This window comes from Xenopus laevis, chromosome 5L, assembly GCF_017654675.1.
Source record: "Xenopus laevis strain J_2021 chromosome 5L, Xenopus_laevis_v10.1, whole genome shotgun sequence".
Lineage (NCBI taxonomy): Eukaryota > Metazoa > Chordata > Amphibia > Anura > Pipidae > Xenopus > Xenopus laevis.
The window spans coordinates 47,053,331-47,075,084 of NC_054379.1; the positions used below are offsets into that span (position 1 = coordinate 47,053,331).

At 35.5% G+C, this 21,754-nt stretch overlaps 1 protein-coding gene across 7 annotated transcripts in view; it reads left to right on the forward strand.

Moving 5' to 3' along the window:
- The window catches only part of ltbp1.L (latent transforming growth factor beta binding protein 1 L homeolog), a 231,990-nt gene that overhangs the window by 40,247 nt on the left and 169,989 nt on the right, over nt 1-21,754 (forward strand). For all 7 annotated transcript variants that reach the window (XM_041562719.1, XM_018263016.2, XM_018263020.2 and 4 more), the window contains exon 3: nt 10,724-11,027. In XM_041562719.1, the coding sequence (XP_041418653.1) occupies nt 10,724-11,027 (304 nt within the window). The remainder of the gene's footprint in view (nt 1-10,723; nt 11,028-21,754) is intronic.

The following is a 21,754-nucleotide window of genomic DNA, read 5'->3' on the forward strand; positions in this document are numbered from 1 at the left end:
TGCCCAAACATCTTGTACCTGTGCAAGCAGCCACCATATTATGCCATGTATCTGAGCCAATTCCTCATATTGCCCCCAATCTGTACCTGTACCAGCAGCAGCCAAAAGATCCACAATATTGCCCCAAATATGTACCTGTGCCAGCAGCTGCCAAGAGTACTTCTGCCCACAGTATGAATTACGAGCTAGAGGGTGTTGGAACAGGTGTTTTATTACATTGAAAAATTATTAAAGGCCAAACAAACTAGGCTTTAAAAAAAAAAATCCCCTTTTAAGTGCACCCCCCCCCCATGATTGAGCCCTAGGCTGTTGCCTACTCTGCCTACCCCTAATTCCGGGCCTGAGTAAAATGGTAACACAGGGGCCCATTTACTTAGCTCGAGTGAAGGAATAGAGGAAAAAAAACTTCGAATTCCGAATGGTTTTTGTGGCTACTTCGACCATCAAATTGGCTACTTCGACCTTTGACTACGACTTTGAATCGAACGTTTCGAACTAAAAATCGTTCGAATATTCGACCATTCGATATTCGAAGTACTGTCTGTAATAAAAGTTTATATAAAGAAGTTCCTTTAAAGGACAGAGGATAATATCATTATCCAGTATCCTGGCATAGTCACTTTTTTAAAAGTATTTTTTGTTGACGATACAACTACCCAGATATCATGGCTGCTGCAATTTTTTGTTGCGTGGAAGTTGGGTTCTGACCCAAAAATATGAAACCTCAGTGCTCAGGAAGGCAGGAAGTCTAAAAGTATAGGACATAAAAAAGCACTTAATCATAGATACTTTCACTTGTATACAGCACCAAAACTGGAATGTATTCTTTCTTGTACAAAAAGGGCTACGACCTAAACAGCAACATTGTTTCAGAAGTTATTTCTCAAGCTACTCAAAAGTGATGTGAATACCAAATCTATATACCCCATCTACTGGTTAATAATTTACCATTGTGACAATTGCATCCTATAAAATACAAACCATAAATATGTAACACTTACAGTATCTGTTAATTACAATTAATGTTATAATGTCCTCTCCCCAAAGAACCAACTGATAATGATCTATGATGGTGTTTCTGGTGCTGAGACTTTTTCATATCCCCCAGTAATGTTGTATAAAAGAGGCTCAATGTTTAAAGCAGCAAATGCAAAGTAGTGTTTTAACATTATCACTGGTGAGTAAATCTCTCTATTTATCTGTTCTTCTAAACGAACATCGATCATTAAAACACACTTGTTTCTATAGTTAATATCTATCTGCTGCTTCTTTGTATTGTTTTCAGTACTTGATCAATAGGACAGCTTCTACAAGAGACTGCCCTCTACTGTGCATTCCTGACTAAGGGCACTGACTAACCTGTAGCTTGAACTTGGTGAAAAGCATCATAGCCTGTTTCTTGGAAAAATCTCAGTTGGCACAAATCTTGTGCATGTGTAGGAACTGGCCAACCGGGACTACCCCCAGCAAAGATCTCAGCTGACATTAGCCTGTAAAAAAGAATATAACTGGCATTCTTTTAAAGACATGTCCCCAGCACTAATTCACCCTTCTGTATGAAATATAGCATCTGATGCAGTAAGTATGTGCTCTTACCTTAAAATTACCTTTCCCAGAATTATTAAGGGGCATGATTCCAGCATTACCTCCCACCAACATATTCCTTTTCAGTTTATGTGCACATGCACAAAGCTGTTATGTGCTAAATACGTCTATTGATCCCAATACCTTGCAGAAAGAAGCCACAGCGACAGTAAAAATGTTCTGGAACAGCATAATATTATTTAACCAACTCATTCCTATACCCAAATATTTTAAGGAGTGTTTCCCTATCCATAGGAATATTGAAGGGAGTTTGGATGGCCTGTCATTTTGTGTTTGTTGTTTATGCTTTAGAGAGCAGCCTTTTAAACAAGTACAATATATAAAAAAAACATTTCAACTAAAAATGAAATAGCAAAAGCCAACAAGGACCTTTAAGACTATAAAAAGTGTTTGAGTGCTTTCATAAAAATCATACAAAAACTCCAAGGTGATATCTAATATCCTTGTAGTACAGGGTCCATTATTATAAAAAATACAAGCTTTGGTCATATGACATATGGGACAGTACTAAGGCAGTTGTAACTCATGACGTTACCACTCACCATTTCTAAGAATTCCTTTTTCAGGTTATTCATGGCTTTTGTGTTTGTCGGAAAACCCGCACTCACATATAAAAAATGCAGGCGCATACTTAAGCTTATTAATGATTAGATTGCATACTGTATGACTTCTTTGAGGCTTTCAAAATGCTTGCCTCTACCTTTATTACCCTTTAATAAATTGCATGGAATAGGGTGCTGACGTCAGCCTGAAAGAATCGGAGTGCTGTCATTTCATTTTTAAGCTGCTGAGGATCGTCAGTTACTGGAAATGGATTTTAAGGGGCCTTTAAGAGACCTTTCTGATGGGCATTACTTGTTAATTAAATTTATTTTCCATTAACTTGCCATGAGCAAGAAGTAAAACCTGAATTGTAAGCTCTATTAAGTAGGGCACTCTTTACCTCCTGTATTGATCAGTGCAGTTTGTATATTTTACTGTATACACCTTTCCAAAGTACAGCTCTGCAGAATATGATGAAGCTTTTCTACATGTTAATAATATTAATAATAATAGCTGTAGGAATTATACTTTTAAATTAAGTCCGAATTTATCTCAATATTTTCTACTACAAACTCAGATCAAATCCGCTCTGTTTTTTTACGCTCATTTATTATTACATTTTTCCGAAAGTTTGCTTTGCAGGAAAAAAATCAGTTTTTCAATTTTTTTTGGGGATTTTTCATTCGATTTTCATGATTTTTCTGGATTTTTCACCAGAAAACTAAGATTTTTGCCTGACAACTCCAGCACACATCAAAAAATCATTGGGACTTCTCCAATTAACTTATATGCAACCTCGACAGGTCCTCTGTGTTTAATAAATTCCGAAAAATTTGTGATTTTTTAAAAGTCCGTTTTTATAAAAAAATGATTTGTGATTTTTGTATTCAGAGTTTAGTAAATAACCTCCTATATGATTAAATAGTTGCCAACATCTGAAAATATTTTCTAGGACGGAGCACTTGGCCCATGAGCCAGTGTGCGACACAATAATCAAATGTAAAAGAGAACAGAATGTATCATAACGCCCACATATTATATGATTAATATCTTCCTAACATATTTCAGTACATTTACTTCAAATTTGGAATACACAATAAATCAAATCTTAAACTATTTTGATTCCTGCTGTAGAAAACATCAAGATTAGTCTTCAAAAGTACAGACAGTAACCTTGAGCTCTTCCTGAGGGGTAAAAACTATTATAAATCTAATGCAAATGAACCTGGGCAGGTGGTCTGCACTAAGATTCTACGCCATAAATAATATTGACAGTGCTGGAATGTTTTTTTTCTGGTCCTTATAAATGCCTTCACTCTTCCATCAAAGTTTATCTAGAAGCATATTGCGTTTGTTTGATGAATGCTTATTGCCAAAGCAGGGATAATGATTTTTGTTGTGTTCTATTTAAAGGTTGTGTCTCACCAATATATGATTTTTCAGTTTTTGCTGTATGACACACATACAAGAAAAATAAACTAAACAAATAGAAATTGTTTTGTAGAAATAGCTAAATATTTTTTAATGTAGGATGGTATCAGTCAACATGCTTAATCACGCTAATTGCAAGGACACACCCTGCAACCCTTTCTCGTTTTTTTTTATCGATGGCTCACAGGTCTTCCTGCTGAGTAAATTAGTGCTTGGAGTGCTCCAGGAAAAAACTTCTGACTCGATTCTCAAATGTGTGAAGCGGGAGTGAGTGTTTCGTCGTGCAAGGAAGTATGCTTAAAGCAGAACTGAAGCTTAACTAAAGAAGTAGGCTAGAAATGTTGTACATTATGTTTTGGGCTTCTGTACCAGTCCAATGGAACCAAAGCCCCTAGCAGGGAAAATCTGGTGTCAGTGCAGCTGCAGGATGGGAGTTAATAATAATTTAGCATCTGAAAATTGGTCAAAGCGACCAAAGCCTTAAATAATTCTGTTGTCATAGATTACATTCGGCTATCATGAAGTATCTCAATTTTTATCTATAAAAAAACTTTTATGTCTATCTATCTGGTCTTTCCCTGAGGGGCTAATTGAGTAATGCCCGGTTACTGGTTATTTAAACAAATTTAAAATATAACATTAGGTTTGAATCATGGAGCAAGAGGTAATTCTTGCAACACAAGAACTACATTGAGCATAATAGTATTCAAAGCATTTGAACACATATAAAAAATGGTTTAATTTCTGGTGTCAGTATCTCTTTAAAGGGGACCCGTCACCCAAAACAATTATTCAAAATCCTATTTTATCACATTAGTCAAGTAAAATGAACTTTAATTACACTATATAAATTATTTGAATCTTGTTTCCTTCAGTCTGGTAATTCATAATTATAACAAGCAGGCAGGAGCCATTTTGTGGACACTGTTATTAAGGCAAGTCTAGCATCATCCCAGAATCTTGTTTGTGCACCAGAATGGGGGACCTGATGTCCATCCCCATGCCCTGGTTACACAATTAAATGGTGAAAAGAACTGGGGAATGTGTGGAGAGCAGTAACATCTAGGAAGTGCTGAAAGGAAAGTGAAAGTAATTGTCTGCCCCGCCTCTATGCCTGAGGCATAGAGGAGGGGCAGACAATATTTGATTGACAGCTGAGATTTTTAAACGAGCTTAAAACAGCTATGAATGCTTTAATAAAAAATAAAAATTGGATTTCATGTTAAATTTGAAAAGGACTTTTATTATACAGATTTTTGTGTCTGGGTGACAGGTGCACTTTAAGGTATGAAGATCCTAATTACGGAAGGATCCATTATCCAAAAAACTCCAGGTCCCGAGCATTCTGGATAATAGGTCCCATATCTGTAAACCTAAAAAGCAGCATAAAAAGGAATTAAAATTTAAAAGCAACAGAACAAAGCCCTGAAAAAAGGAAGGTGTTATTGATTTAAAAACCAAATAAAGGCAGAATAACTACATCAAATAAATTGAATTCCTGAACGTTCGCTTCAGTCATAGGAGATTTAGAATAACATTTTAACAGCTAGTTAGCTGCATGCACCATCGACTCCAACACCTATTATAGAAAACTAGAAGTTCTAATTGAAAGGGGCAGAAGTTACAGACCACACAGCTTTTGTTTCCACAGGGAAAGTATGTCTCATCTGATAAAATATTGTATCTGACTGTGAGAAAACCTTTCACACCAAAGAAAAGAACAGTATTTCTTCTGGGGATGATGATTCATGGTCACATAATTCTGTATTATTCTTTACAAATCATAATCCTTGGTGAATATGAAGCCAACGTCTGTGGTTATACAGCTCTGTGGAACATAGTAATTCTGGGAATGAACACAGCAAGACACCTGCCATGCAGCCAGCAAGAAGAATGGTGAAATGTGTTTTAAACTAGTCACTTATTGGAAATCTAAATGTACTGCAGTTTTGTTCTTTGTTACAGCAGTATTGTTAGTGCCAAGATATTCCAATTCATATGCTTTGCATAGTGTATGATTACATCTACATGGATGTTGTAGAATCCCTTTTTGTTAAGCTACAGTATAAGGATTCTCAGAAGATGAATCTTTAAGCAATTATGCTCCATTGGGTCTTTTTCTATTTAAGACCCTCTCCTGAGTTTTGCATGTTATATAACTGAAGATGAAACACTTAGGGGCAGATTTACATAGGGTCAAATATCGAGGGTTAATTAACCCTCGATATTCGACTGCCGAATGTAAATCCTTCAACTTTGAATATCGAAGTCGAAGGATTTACCGCAAATAGTTCGATCGAGCGTTCGATCGACCTTCCCCATAGGCTAACATTGCACTTTGGTAGGTTTTAGGTGGCGAAGTAGGGGGTCGAAGTTTTTTTTAAAGAGACAGTACTTCAACTATCGAATGGTCAAATAGTCGAACGATTTTTAGTTCGTTCCATTCGAAGTCAAAGTCGTAGTCGAAGGTCGAAGTAGCCAATTCGATGGTCGAAGTAGCCAAAAAAATCATTTGAAATTCGAAGTTTTTTTTTATTCTATTCCTTCACTCGAGCTAAGTAAATGGGCCCCATAAAGAATATTGAACACCTAATAAGTAAAAAGTGCTAATGTTTTCTATTCATTCTGTCATGGAAAACGCCCCTTGTATATTTTTGCATGCAGTGAATTGCATCTTATTTTTCCATATTTTTCAAATTAAAACGCAGAATTGATAAAAAAAAAAAAGGCAACAGAGAATATAAATCATATTTATAATGAAGAAAATTAATACTACAAAGAGATGGAGAGAACTCCAAAAGTATTTTTTCTATATGTATAAAAGTATGGTGTGGGAATGGCAATTTATACTGAATATAGTAGATGATTGTGATAATGTTAAGATATTATAGGGCACATTTACAACTGCTACTAGGGTTATTCTCAGTGTGCTCCAAAAACCAGTTTCTAAGATCTGTCGTTAAGTCTTAAAATATTTTGAAGCACTGATATAATCAGATCTGCCATTAAACAGATGCTAACCTATCAACAAGAGCTTAATGTCATAATGTCTGTTAGTGGCACTTAACAAGCCCATTCTTTTAATGTTGACAAAACATGGCTCTGCAAGAAGCTATGTTGATTCTATCTGCATTTAGCTTTCAAAACTTTTTTGTTTTCATTGGGCTTTCAACCACCCAACTAGTCTAAAAATCCTTAAAAAAAAAAACGTCATTGCTATCAATAGTTATCTTATTCAAAAATAACAGCTGTATATTAAAGAAATTGCTCATGAAGCAGAATGGTCCAAGTCATTACACTCTTGACGCCAGGGTAGTACATAGCTATTTGCCATTTTCAGACAATGAGGAAAACAAGGGTACTCCACAATATATGGTAATTTGGTTTCATAATGGGAACTGTAGGGCCATTATGACCTTTTTGGCCTACCGTACATGATTTAGCCTACGTAAACATGAAGATTAAAGTGACCAAATATGCCTCAGGGGATACATTCACCTTTAGACAAATACAAGATTCCTCTGCACTCAACCCATTATCAATATATTTAAGACAAGAGACATTTTGTGCATACTGCTACTGAAAAATGCCTTACCCTTTAAACAAAACAGGGATTGTTTGTCCATATATTGCAATATATTTAAGATGGCCAACTACGTCAAAGTCATCCCATATCTGGCCAGTCCTATACTCAATTTTCATTTGATTCATTAAGAATTCTATGGTTTCATTATACATTTTATAAAAGGGACGAATACGTTTTACCTGCAACTTACTTGCTGCTTTCAAAGTAAAACTCCCAAACTTGGCTGCCCTTTTATTAGACACCAGTGGGATCACCTGACTATAGTTGGAGGGGGTGGGAGCTACAACATGGAGCTGGTCACTGCTCCTGTAGAACTATAACAAACAAGGGAAAGATGTGCTCACCACTAGTTTTTAAAAACATTAGGCGGGGGTGCAATGAGGGTGTGACCACAAAATACATATAGACAAATACAAGATTCCTCTGCACTCAACCCATTATCAATATATTTAAGACAAGAGACATTTTGTGCATACTGCTACTGAAAAATGCCTTACCCTTTAAACAAAACAGGGATTGTTTGTCCATATATTGCAATATATTTAAGCTGGCCAACCCCGCCTAATGTTTTTAAAAACTAGTGGTGAGCACAACTTTCCCTTGTTTGATACATTCACCTTTACCATTGTAAAAAAATGGGTTTCTCTGCAGACTGTTGAAAAGGCTGACACGTTATGCATCATTAAAGCCTGCTTCTTCGTTAATTATGTTATTATGAAATCATTAATTGAGTATTGATCTTGGTAGATGTACTAATAAAAACTGGTGCATCAGCTTATTTTTGGGACTTCATTTGTGGTGTAGTCGTTTGCAAAGATATTTATAGCATAAGCAGAATAAAATTAAAGACATCTACAAATGTCATCCGATATGTATCACCCCCACTGACTTGATTGAGAGCAAGTCACCATTTCTCAGCAAATATGCACAAAGCAATTATGGTTTTTAAGATGAGGAAAAATGTCTGCTTATGACTTTAAGTGGTTGTGGTTTAACCACAGATCTTTTGCTCCAAAATGGCAACAGTAGTAAATAAAACCCATTTACTTCTTCTTATGTATTAGTATTATTATGTTGCCAAGTGCTTTTTTTCTCAATGTATGCATTGTTCTCTACAGTCAGTCTTTATTTATTAGAATAATTTATTAATATGGTTCACTCACATAAACACTGAGTTTAGTGGGGGACTGGGGAATCAAACTACCTAAGAAACTGACTTTTTAATAAGAAATAATGTTTAATTGTACCTTTGGTAAAGTACTACTTCTGTCTGGTTTTATATACCAGCCACTAACTCATTGCATGTGGCAGTCCTCATTGGAATCCACACAGACAAGCAAGGCTTAAGAAATTTACAAGGTTTTTTTTTTTATAAACACGAAAGATCTTCCATTAACCTTGGCGATTAGGGTAGTTGACAAGGATATAATAATATAAAGCACATTTTTCTGTAATGCAATCCTTATGCATATGTGCGATACTTAAGAATTCAGCAATTTTATTTTACAGTTACTTTTAGTAATGTTAGTCAAGCTATCACAAGTTAATATATTTCATTCCACATGTTATCTATTCTAATCTCTCATTTTTTTTAAATTTTTGCATTTATCTATCCATAGAGTCTCTAACATTAGCAGAAGATGAGTTCAGAGTATACCATTATTCAGAAAATACCCTTATTGAAAATAAATAGCCATAGAGTGCAAATGCAGGTTAAGTGTTCCTTGAATGCATTTGTATAGCCATTTTGATTTAGAGCTGTCTCTTATATTTATTCTGTATTAAGTCATAGGAGTACTGTACTAGTTCCTGTTCACAGCATCCCTTAGGCTGTAAAGACATGCTATACTTACTTCTATAGCTGCTAGCTTGGAAAAGTATGGATTGGGGGGGGGGGGTGCTAGAAAACCATAACAGGCATTGTGTAAAGTGAGTAATTTTCAGCCTACATCTCTTATACAACTTTCATCGAACAAGACGTTTGCTATGCCAGACCAGTTCAATCCAACTGCTTATTGGTTACAGTGTGTTACAAGACTAGGACACACATACTCTTTGTGCATAGAAGTTAGAACATTGGATGTAGTAATGACAGCACATTAAAATCTCAGAAACAGATGGATGAAGATGCATTTTTTACATTATGTTAGTTTAAACTAAAACCCAGTGCATTTCCAAAGCTGAAAAAAAAGTAAAATGACCTCGAACACATTATCAGCTTCTGATTCCTGGTAGAGTCTACAGAATTTAGAATTCAAAAGGAAATATACACTTGTGTTTCAAATGAGTACAAAAAATGGATTTTGCTGGACTTGCATTCAGCCTATTTTAATTTAAAAATATCTGTAGATTTTTGTTTATGTTGCACTTAGCAATGCAGAATAGCAAAACTGAAATACTTTAATACTGTCCCGTGATCCTTCAGAGCAATTCAAGCCTTCCGTATAATGAATTCCACCTTATCTTTTGTCTAGTTTATCTTATTTAAGGGGTGGCCGAGGGATTGTAGGGACTATAAAGAAAGTATTGATACAACTCTTTAATAATAATTAAATATAGGACATCATTTCTATACAAGCTCTATTTATTTGGTTCCTGTTGAATATGGTATATTATCCCTTTAACAGTGAAATGTTTTAGCTTATAGTAGATATACAGTAAGTAGATTGATGCGTAATCAATCAATCATAAATATATTAAACAGTTTTGTGGACCACAGCCTTTTAATATCCCAAATATTATGCACCATTTTTTCTTTTAAATCGTTATCCTGTTTATTACGGAGATAAAGGCAACAAACACAGATGAGTGGCATTTATGATTGCTCTGCCTGCATGTGGTTGACTGTGTTTGTTGCCTTTATCTCCGTAATAAACAGGATAACGATTTAAAAGAAAACCAGATAAGTTTCATCTGTGTTGCAAAGCTATCCAACAGCAGTTTTATTGTTTACAGATAGATTAGAGATCTTTGACCCTTTATAAAACAATAGGGGAAGATTTCCATTTCTTCAGTTTAAAAAAAAATCCTTTTGAATTGTTTTGCCCAGTAAGAACTGATATCTTTTATGGATAGTGATTTAAACAACATAAAAAATATACTGTATTTAAAACCTAATGTGCATCTACAAATTTAAGTGAAACCAAATAACTGCATTGTTCAAAATGCATTTAATTTAAAATGGAATCACCACTCTCACTGATGAACTCTCTTAACAATGTTTTTGGGCAGTAGAATTCTAATTGGTGAACTTTCTTGCATGCTAAATTAAGTTTTTCCTCAACTGCTAAATAAGTGGGCACAGTGGGACAGCTTTATGGTTGGATTTAGATCCCAGCCAATAACAGTTTTGATTCAGTTCAGCTGAATGCTAAGGATTCAACCAAATCTGAATCCTGTAAAAAGCCAGCGGATTTGGCTATATCCCAAGTCAAATCCTGGATTTGATGTATCTCCTACATTTACATACTGTATATACAGTATCTTGCTGCTAGCCAAATCTCTTCATGTTTATGAGTTTTGTTTAACATAAATGATTTCTCTTTCCTCCAATAACAGCAAACTGCAACCCTCCGTGTCAGAATGGAGGAATGTGCCTACGACCTCATCTCTGCGTGTGCAAGCCAGGCAGTAAGGGTAAAGTTTGTGAAGAAGGGCCAAACCAAGACACCACTTCTATAGCCACTGGAGGTCAGGCCAGTGGAGTTCCTGCACCTCCTCCTCGGCCTATTCCTCAGCAAGCTGCTCCACCTTCCACTCCACAGAAGCTACAAGTTTCTCAAGAACCAAGCCCTGTGGGACAAGTGACACTTGCTCTCAAGCAAAAGCCACCAGCAATGGCAACTCAACACGTCCAGCCAATGTAAGTGATTTTCTTTCTTGAAAAATGGAAATAACTGTCTACTATTGGAGTTATTAGGATGCTGTTCAAGTATATTTCCCAAAATACCAATACCAAAAAATTAGTTTCTATTTGCTGAAAACTGTACTTCTGTTGGATAGCCACGTTGCCAGCTTCTTCTTTCTAATCCTCTCTAAGTTCTGGACCAAGTGCACATGTGCAGTAGAGTGAAAAGCCAAATTTTTAAGCAAAAAGCAATAGGAGCAGGAGTATCCACGAATAGGTAGAATATTGCAATGTGGTGCTCCTACAGTAGTACTCTGAGCTGGTTATTTATTATTGGGTATTACAAATTAAATTGGCCCTGGGATGCTATAAAGCAATCTGTGCAGGAAATGGGTTTATGATTAAGAACATATTCATCAACATTTGTTGGAAGTCACTCAAATTTAAACCCCTTCATTCAGTGATCCACAGTAACGGCCCAGTCACCTGCTGTAGGTTTTTTAAAATATTTAAATCTCAATTTACCCCTTCTCCTGACATGTCACACAAAGCAGTAAAGCAGTAAAGCTGAAATGGGCCATCACTAGGTCTAAAGATGCAAGGCTAAGACATAGCAGGATCAAATGGGATTCATGAATGCTTCAGTATTAGTTAGGTAGTTCTAAGAAAAGCTCTTACAGGAATTCACCTTATTTGGCTCTCAGACTGAGTAGGAGTGTTTAGAATGGCAAATAAGTACAGGTATTTGGTTATTCACAGTAGTACTCACCATAAACATTTAAAACATTTTAACAAACTATTTTATTTGCAGCGTCACTGGGCAGTACAATATGGGTTCCGTTATCCAGAAACCCATTATCCGGAAATCTCCAAATTACGGAAGGGCCATCTCCCATTGAGTGCATTTTATACAAATGATCTAAATTTTTCAAAATGATTTCATTTTTCTATTTAAAATTAAAACAGTACATGATCCAAACTAAGATATAATGTAACTTTGTTGGAAGCAAAACCAGCCTATTGGGCTTATTTAATGTTAACATAATTTCTAGTAGACTTAAGGTATGAAGATCCAAATTACAGAAAGATCCATTATCCATAAAACCCCAAGGTAGCAAGCATTCTGGATAACAGGTCACATCCTGTACTGCATTTAGAGTTAGATAAATTCAGTACACGAGTTTCTTAAGGTGCAGTGGCATAACTAGATGTTACTGGGCCCCACATCAAAATAATTCTAGGTTCCTCAAAATATCCTGGTTGTCTTGTTTTACCAATATATAGTAAAATTACTTTAATACCTTATGGACCCCCTGCAGTCGCAGGGTCTGCTCCTCTGTAAGCCCCTGTTAAGGTGTTTTGCTTGACAATATTATCACTTTATAGTCTTAGGCTAGGGCTGGCTTAAATAAAATTAAAATAACCCTGCTTATTCTGTTCACAGCAGAGAAAAGCTGTCTGGTAGAATTAATATAAAACATATGCCTGGCAATATGGTTACTTGGCATTTAGTTTTATGAGTATAGGAAATATATAAGCAATATTGTATTTTTTTTTCATTTCTTCATAAAATGCACTAGTTTCTTCCTTTTATGCCAGTAATGGGTTTTAATACAGTACTGGCATTTGTAGGCTTATATAATTATATATTAAAATTTATGAGCTAAAGCTCCCATAATGCTTTGTGTGCTGGGGCTGTCTCTGTATAAGCCAATATTCTAGCTACAATGATCCAATTCATGATAGTTTCTTGTATGTAGCACAGCATTCTCGCTAAGATTTGTAACATATGCTTCTTATCAGAGAGCTTCTAAGCATTTGGGGGGATGCTATCCTGCATAAAATGTATTATACAGACAGGAGGCTATGTCACGTATAAGGACAGATAAGCAGAGCTTTGGAAAGATTTGAATTAATGTGGAGCAACCAAGAAACTGGAAAAGATTTAAAGTATGATTATTATGTTACTTAGAAAATATTTGCTCCTTTAAACTCATTAGCCTTTTTTTGTGCAATCTCTTTAAGGATTCTAGGCATGTGAAGCTGCACAACAGCCTACAGCAGTTAAGCTTCTGTATTAAATCCCTTTACATCAGAATACTGTGAATACACAGCACTTAGGCATTCTAATCCAGGGAGGTATTTAAAGGGGGAGTACTATTGTAAATAATGTTTATTATACTGTGTCAGTCCATTCCACTGAATGTACTGAGGGAGCTCTAAAGTATGTTTGGTTATTAATCAACTGCTACTAAACAGCTGCATTTTTATTGAATAACAAGGGAAAAATCTTTTTTTCTTCTCTGTTTAATGTGGGTGTATTCTAAGAAGAAAGAAGCAGAGCCAGCGAGCACCTGTGAGCTGGATGCCACCTTGCTTAAAGGGGGTGTTGACTTTTCAGTTAACTTTTAGTATGATGTAGAGCGTGATATTCTGAGACAATTTGAAATTGGTTTTCATTTTGTATTATTTGTGGTTTTTGAGTTATTTATCTTTTATTCAGCAATTGATATAAAAAAAAAAGACTGAAATACTAATAGGAGAGAACCTGAATAGAAAGATGTAATAAAATGTAGCAAATACAGAGCATTTGTTTTTTGAAAGCTGGAAAGAGTCAAAAGAAAAAGGTAAATAATTTAAAAAAATCTATAATAAATAAATAATACAGACCAATTGAAAATTTGCTTAGAATTGGTTATTCTATAACATACTAAAAGTTAACCTAAGGGGGAACCACCCTTCTAAGAGATAAAGGGGGTCATTTATCAACATTGGGCACATTTTTCATGGGCAGTAACCCATGGCAACCAATCAAATTGCTGCATTCATTGTTCTTCTTGCAGCTGGCTTCGAAAAGCTAATCACTGATTGGTTGCTACAGGTAACTGCCCATGGGCAAATTTGCCCAGTGTTGATAAATGAGCCCCAATGACTGCTAAATGCCAAAAATGGAAGCTGGCCCTGTTTTAGCATAGCATAGCTTCTGCATCTGCTGTACCTTAGTTACAAATGCTCTTGTATAGCAATAGATACAGTGCAGACAAATACACAGCTACGTGTATGGGATCTGGAAACTTTTTTAAAAATAAATTCCATTTCATTATGTGTTTTGCCATACATGTACCATTTGGTGATTTTCATTATGTGTATTAGTACCTGATGATCCTCTATGTACTATGGTCAAGTTTTACCAGTGCATGGTGTATCAGCAGATAAGGAAGCCATAGGTAATCTTCATTTCCTGCTGTTCCTAGTATTTAGGTCTAAATGAATGGGACAGTAGTAAGGGGGCATTGGCTTTATGACCCTATGTACAGGAATTATCTGTCTGGCCAATGGCTGATTCATTGGGTTGGCCACATACGGCTGCCTTTAGATCCACTGAATGAGTCATGTAGGTACAACTTTAATTTGATGTATTTTCAGGAAGTCCTGCTCATATATGTGGACAAGCTAAGAAACAACTGATTTAATAAACTTTTTTGCATAAAATGAATTTTTGTATCTGCCATTTGGAAACACATGGGAAGAAAACCTTTGCATTAGGAGAAACCATAAAAGGATTCAACATTTTGTGTTTTGGTGATGAATGTCTGTTGGTAAATATTGTACATTTAAAATGATTAAGGTATTTATAGTTGATGCTGATGTTCAAATGTATTACAGAAGATATATCAGAAGCCATCTGGTCCAAGGACCAGGGGTAACATAGGTTCATACTTTTCATTATAAAGATTAGTTGTGATAAGTATCAATCCCATAGAGATTCCTGTTTGAATGGCTTTCAGCCTGTTAATAAATTCACTGAAATTAACTTATTTTGTTCCCTTTACGATTGTGTCTTATGTCTTGGGTTTTATTAAGATATATTTGAATTCAGATTTGTGTCATCAAATCTGTACAGTCAACTTTGATCAATACAGTTTGGAATGTGGTCAATTTCTGAGGTTTTATATATATATATATATATATATATATATATATATATATATATATATATATATATATATATATATATATATATATATATATATATACAATATCAAAACAGGGGGGTTGTGGGAGCACTCTAAAGGCTTTAAAGTATATATATATATATAAGTATAATAAATGCTATTGCATATGTACCCAAATAGGGGTTATTTTGTTACAAAGTTATGATCATAAAATTGATAAGCCACCATACCACGTCAAGGTAAACCCCGAATGGCGGTCCCTAACTTGTTTTATTTTTTATGTGCATTTTAGCATTACCTGTAATCAATGTCCATTGAACGCTGTTTTTTCACTGAGGGCTAAATCCTCCCCAGCCAGCAATCAGGCTTTTAAAGGAGAGATATTCCCAAAACAAACGCCCAATTTTAAAAGCATAGGAACACCACTAGTTTAAAGGGGGGGTATGGGGTGCTACAACCACTGAAGCTATGCCACAGCTTCCGGCTAAATATACAATATCAAAACAGGGGGGTTGTGGGAGCACTCTAAAGGCTTTAAAGTATATATATATATATAAGTATAATAAATGTTATTGCATATGTACCCAAATAGGGGTTATTTTGTTACAAAGTTATGATCATAAAATTGATAAGCCACCATACCACGTCAAGGTAAACCCCGAATGGCGGTCCCTAACTTGTTTTATTTTTTATGTGCATTTTAGCATTACCTGTAATCAATGTCCATTGAACGCTGTTTTTTCACTGAGGGCTAAATCCTCCCCAGCCAGCAATCAGGCTTTTAAAGGAGAGATATTCCCAAAACAAACGCCCAATTTTAAAAGCATAGGAACACCACTAGTTTAAAGGGGGGGTATGGGGTGCTACAACCACTGAAGCTATGCCACAGCTTCCGGCTAAATATACAATATCAAAACAGGGGGGTTGTGGGAGCACTCTAAAGGCTTTAACCCCATTCGGGGTTTACCTTGACGTGGTATGGTGGCTTATCAATTTTATGATCATAACTTTGTAACAAAATAACCCTTGTTTTGGGTACATATGCAATAGCATTTATTATACTTATATATACTTTAAAGCCTTTAGAGTGCTCCCACAACCCCCCTGTTTTGATATTATATATATATATATATATATATATATATATATATATATATATATATATATATATATATATATAGTACATAGTTTTTTTTATCTGAAATATTGTAAATATTGTTGATATTATTGAAAATTGATGTAAATAGCTTCCAAGCATAATCAATATATGAGAGAACAAGATGAAATATTTGTACTACCACATTGCGAGACTGATGCTGCTAATACAGTGGTGTTATTCATTTACCCTAGAGTGTTTTTCTTTAAATGATTTATGTTTTAATTTTTATCCTGTTACATCATATGTGTTTTGAACATAGCCTTCCAATTTAATTGCTGTCAGCAGTTTCCAATGTACACACCAGGCTCCATGGAATTCCCAGGTCAAGACCTTGAACAATGTTCCTCAAAGCTTTGTTAGTCTGGTTTGGTAAAACGCTTGGTGAGTTTTCCTATGTCATGGCAAATGTGTGTTTGGCTGACTGCTTCTGATCCTTTTTTCTCTTCTAAGCAAATGCTGTATGGAAAGAGAAAAATTAGTAGTGTGGTCTGACACTTAGGAGGTTATTTATCAAAGGTCTAGTTTGTGAGGTTTGTGATGCGACCTCAAATAAACTCAAATGTTTGCTTATTTATGACAAAAGCCTGAATGTTAAAAACTCGATTGAATGCAATCCGTGAAAAACGTGAATACCTCGAATTTATAGAGTTTTCGAGCAGAAACCAGTGTAAAAAAACCAAAAATCATAAAGGAAAAAGCACTGCGTATCTTGACAGCGTTATATAAATAAATGATGATGATGATGATGATGATGATCTTCAAATGGTTAAAGGAACCTCTACCATTGAATTCTACATGACCTCAACATGTTTTAGCTGGAGTATTTTTTGATTCTGGCTTTTAGCAGCTTCGGGGCATGATAAATCTCAAAAAAATCTTTTTAGTGAAAACCCTCAAAACACTATAATTTTTCGAGAAAACACTCGACCTTTGATAAATAACCCCCATAGACTACCAGCCTTGGAATCCCACATAGATTTTATATTTATTAAATATAAAATAGTGGTTCTTGAATATCTAAGTAGAAAAAATAATGATGCTTTTCAGAACTCTATTCCTTTAACCTGCGGACCCAAACCAATACAGAGTTGTTGGGTTTTTTTCCATCCATGTGTCACTTGCAATTTTATTATTGTAGGGCATTTTCATGCCTTTCTATCTTTCTTTGCTCTGAAGATTTATTTCAAGCTGAAACCTTTATGGGGGAGTATGTTTTACTTGCTATTGTTTGCTTGATTCATGCATTGTTGCATGAATAAGTCTGCATCATTTGTTACTATAAGCAAGCAGTGTAGCATTATAATACAACAGGTTAGCAACTTTTGGGAGATTTGTGTATGTTGTATAGTGGCACTGTGCTCATGTATATTTTATTAGATGCTTTTAATTTCTAAATTTTGGATGCTATTTAGTCTTCTCCCATTACCCCTCATTACCCCCCATTTCTGCCTTACCTCCTCTAAGATAGAAATGCTTTGCTGCATATCTTCCCAGTTTTAAGGCAGTGATCCCTAACCAGTGGCTCATGAGCAACTTGTTGTTCACCAACCCCTTACATGTTCCTCCCAATGGCCTCTAAGCAGGTGCTTATTTTTGAATTCCTGGCTTGGAGACAAGTTTTGGTTGCATAAAAACCAGGTTTACTGCCAAAAACAACTTCCTGTAGGCTGCCAGTCCACATGAAGGCTACCAAATGGTCAATCACAACATTTATTTTGCACCCGCAGGAACATTTTTCATTCTTGCATTGCTCCCCAACTCTTTTTACATCTGAATGTTGCTCACGGGTAAAAAAAAGTTGGGGACCCCTGCTTTAAGTTATATTTATCATTATCTAGAATCTGATTTATTTGTATTGACTTTTGGAGTCCTCATCAGAAATTTTGCTCATTGCTCTTTATGCCCTTTCATAATATATATACACTGTAGAGGTATGGGACCTGTTATTCAGAATGCTCGGAACTTGGGGTATCGTGCATAATGGATCTTTCCATAATTTGAATCTTCATACCTTAAGTCTACTAGAAAATCATTAAACCTTAAATAAACCCAATAGGCTGGTTTTGCTTCCAATGAGGATTCATTATATCTTAGTTTGGATCAAGTACAAGGTACTGTTTTAAAAAGGAAATACAAATAAATAAAAATTTGGATTATTTCATTAAAATGGAGTCTATGGGAGACAGCCATTCTGTAATTCGGAGCTTTCTGTATAATGGGTTTCCAGATAATAGATCCAATACCTGTATTACCAAAACCATTCCTACATCTGCCTGTACAATGTCACCAAGGGTATTAATATATAACAGGTCCTTCCTTTGCTGCTAAAACAACTTCTAATCACATGAAGGCTTTCACCAAGATGTTGGAACCGTGTTGGTGGGGTTTTCATTCATAAGAACATTAATTAGGTTGGGCATTGATGTTGCGTGATCACGCCCATTTATCCCACAGATGTTTAGTAGGGCTGAGGCCATTTCAAAAGACCAATTCTCCATCATGGGGATATACTTGTACTGAAGCAGAAAAGAGTCTTCCCCAAACTGAAGCCAGAAAATAAAGCAATAAATTATCAAGAATGTTTTTGTAGGTTGTAAAATCCATATTTGCGTGGAGGGGGCACCAGAGGAATTAATTGGGGCCTATTAATGCCATAAAGCAGCCATGATAGTAAACTATTCTATCTCTGATTGTTAGAATTCTGCATACATCAATAAATATTATATAATATAAAATATAGTATAATAAAGTAATAATAGTAGTACATAAGTAATAAATACGTATAGTGATTAATACCAGGAATGTATTTGTGCATACCTCCTAATATTTGAAAACCTAAAAGAGGAACACAGGTGAAATTTTGGCCATGAATTTTAGCTATATCCCCAAAAACCATGACCATTATAAAAAAAAAAAAAAAAAAAAAAAGCCACACGTGCCTGTAAGATCACTACAGAAATGACCGATGAGCACTCCATTAACCACAGATACTGTATACCAGTAAGATCACTGTGGTAATCACAAGATTGAAAGTATTACCTAACATGCTGGTTGACTCTCTCGCTGCCTCTATTTGTCCAACTGAAACTATTGTAATAATGGCAAAGTTAGTTGTGCGTTCCAAAATCTTTGATATTCCCCCTCATGACCATCTGGAGTGGTGGTGTGGCAGGGCAATTGAGACAATTAATCTCTAATATGGGACTGTGGGTTGGCTGTTAAAATCGTGACTGTCCCGCAAAATAGTTAGGAGGTATGTGTGTGTGCCTGACATACACAAAGTTATCAAGAGCTTTAATAAATGCTGTAAGGTAAGCATAGGCAGATTTTATTGAAGGCTTGGGGAGGCTGTCTTCTCAAATCAATACCAATAACGTTCCTATAACATAAAGGACAGAGGTATTATACATGAAATGCCATGTATTCTTGAAGGTAATTTAAATAACACTGGCCATTCATTAATCCTACAATGTACTATTATGGATGAAATTGGCACTGCATTTATTCTTCAGTGCATACAGAGATTATTATACATAAAATCATTACTGCATTTAACTTGTCATGTACTCTTTGGTATTATACCTGGGAGGCATTATAACTTGAATAACCACTTCATTTAGAGGGCCATTTATTAAAGGTAGAATTTTAGTGGTATTAAAGTTTTTTGAAACCACAATTAAACTCTATTTCTTTAAAATCACAGATGCCATAGAAGTTATTAAAAGATCCAAATATAAATAGTATGAATGGAAGAAACAATGAACTATGTGCTAGAAATTGAGAATATCTCCAAAACCTCTAAAAATGTGAGTTTTTTTTGGACAAAATCCAAAAAGAAGAATGAAAAAAAAAAAGAAAATCCGACTGTTAGCAAATTGGTCCCTTATCCTTGTGGGCATAATACATGGGTTAAGTACTGCATGTATGCTGCCATATATTCTAGGATGTATTATATAGGAAATAGATACTTTATTTATCATGTGTATCTCAATCACACAAAAATCACCCTCCGTCTAAGCATGTAAGGCAAATCCAGTTACACTGTCAGTAAAATTCAATGTTTTATGTAAAATATACAAAACAAATGTGGGAATTCAAAAAATGAATGTAATGCAATAAATTTAATGCTGGTTAAACATTTTTATGGGAGTGGGATTTTTTTTTTGGTTCGGTTACTTATTTCAGAGTGTCAGCACTGGCTAAATCCATATTTGGAACTGTCCAAAAGCTGTCCCGAGGCATCCTTTATACAGATGGAAAGCATTCCCCTTGCATGCCCAACATTTATGGGTTTGAAAGAGAAAACCGTGAATAAGAAAAACACCACCTGCTGCAGTGAACAGACACATCAATTTAGTTCTGCTTTCAGTTTTGTCAGGGATGTGCAGGGAACATTGATGCCTGCTTCTCCCTACTGTGCTATCATCCTGTTCCCAGTTTTGTTATCCATTGTATAATTTGAGCATGATTGTTGTTTCATATTTTAGTGTCATAGAAACACCATAGGTAAAAATCTGTGCATTTTCTAAAAGTGAGAAAGTCAATAGAAATCTTAATCTTAAATGGATTTAGATCAGTTGTTTCCTGGCAACTTTGCACCATATGTTACATTTTGATGGCTACTTTTCTGTGCAAAAAAGTGTTAGTATTTATAAAGAGCTGATACTTGTTATGCAGTGCTTTGCAGAGATTATACATCTTTCACATCAGTCCAGGTGGAGTTTACAATCCAAGGTCTCTATGACAGAGACAGACAGTGGTATGAGAGGACACTAGAGTACCTGGGGGAAACTCATGCAGCCATAAGGAGATCATACAAATTCCTTGCAGATAGTGCTCAAGCCAGAATCGAACCCAGAACCCTGTACTGCAATTGTACCGCTGTACAATTGTATTAAAAAAAATAAACTTAATCCTTAGATTTGTGCTTTCACTTGTGTTTATAAGCCAAACAGAGTGGGTTGCACTCTGACACCCAAGACTTGAGGTAATTAGGAAACATCTACACATGGGATATACTGTTAATGCACAACAAACATCCAACAAAACCCCTCCAGAAGCCCTGGGAACCATTTAAACCAGTTCTGGATTTCTCTCTTTAGCCCTAACCTTAAATCCTTTTTTCCAATAGTTAACTGCAAGAGTATAAAGTCACAAATGGGGCTTAAGGCTTGCAAGCCCTCTAAATTATGCCTTTCTAGAGCGCCTCCTGTATATCACAAAACTAGCCCTTTACTACCTTGTTCATGGGTCCCCTTCCTGACTTGACCATGTTTTGGAACCTATTTCATCCAAGGTATTATATAACACGACACTCATCTGACTTGCTGGTGCCAATTAGACTTTGGTTTCCCCTTTAAGAGAAATAGCACTACATATGCAGTTGGGTTAACCTAAACCAATACCCTTCCTTCTAGTTCAAAATAGGTTGCAAGTACACCAACCAACCAAATAGCTTCCCTGAAGGAATCCCCCTTGCATCCCCCTTACACACATGCAGAGAGAGCAGAGGTTTAAGAAAAAATATACTCATTGCTTGTTGATGATTGCACATTGATGTTGACCTGATATTTATTTCAATTATTGTGGGCCTTAGATGTTGCAGACTAACATTTATGAAGAACATG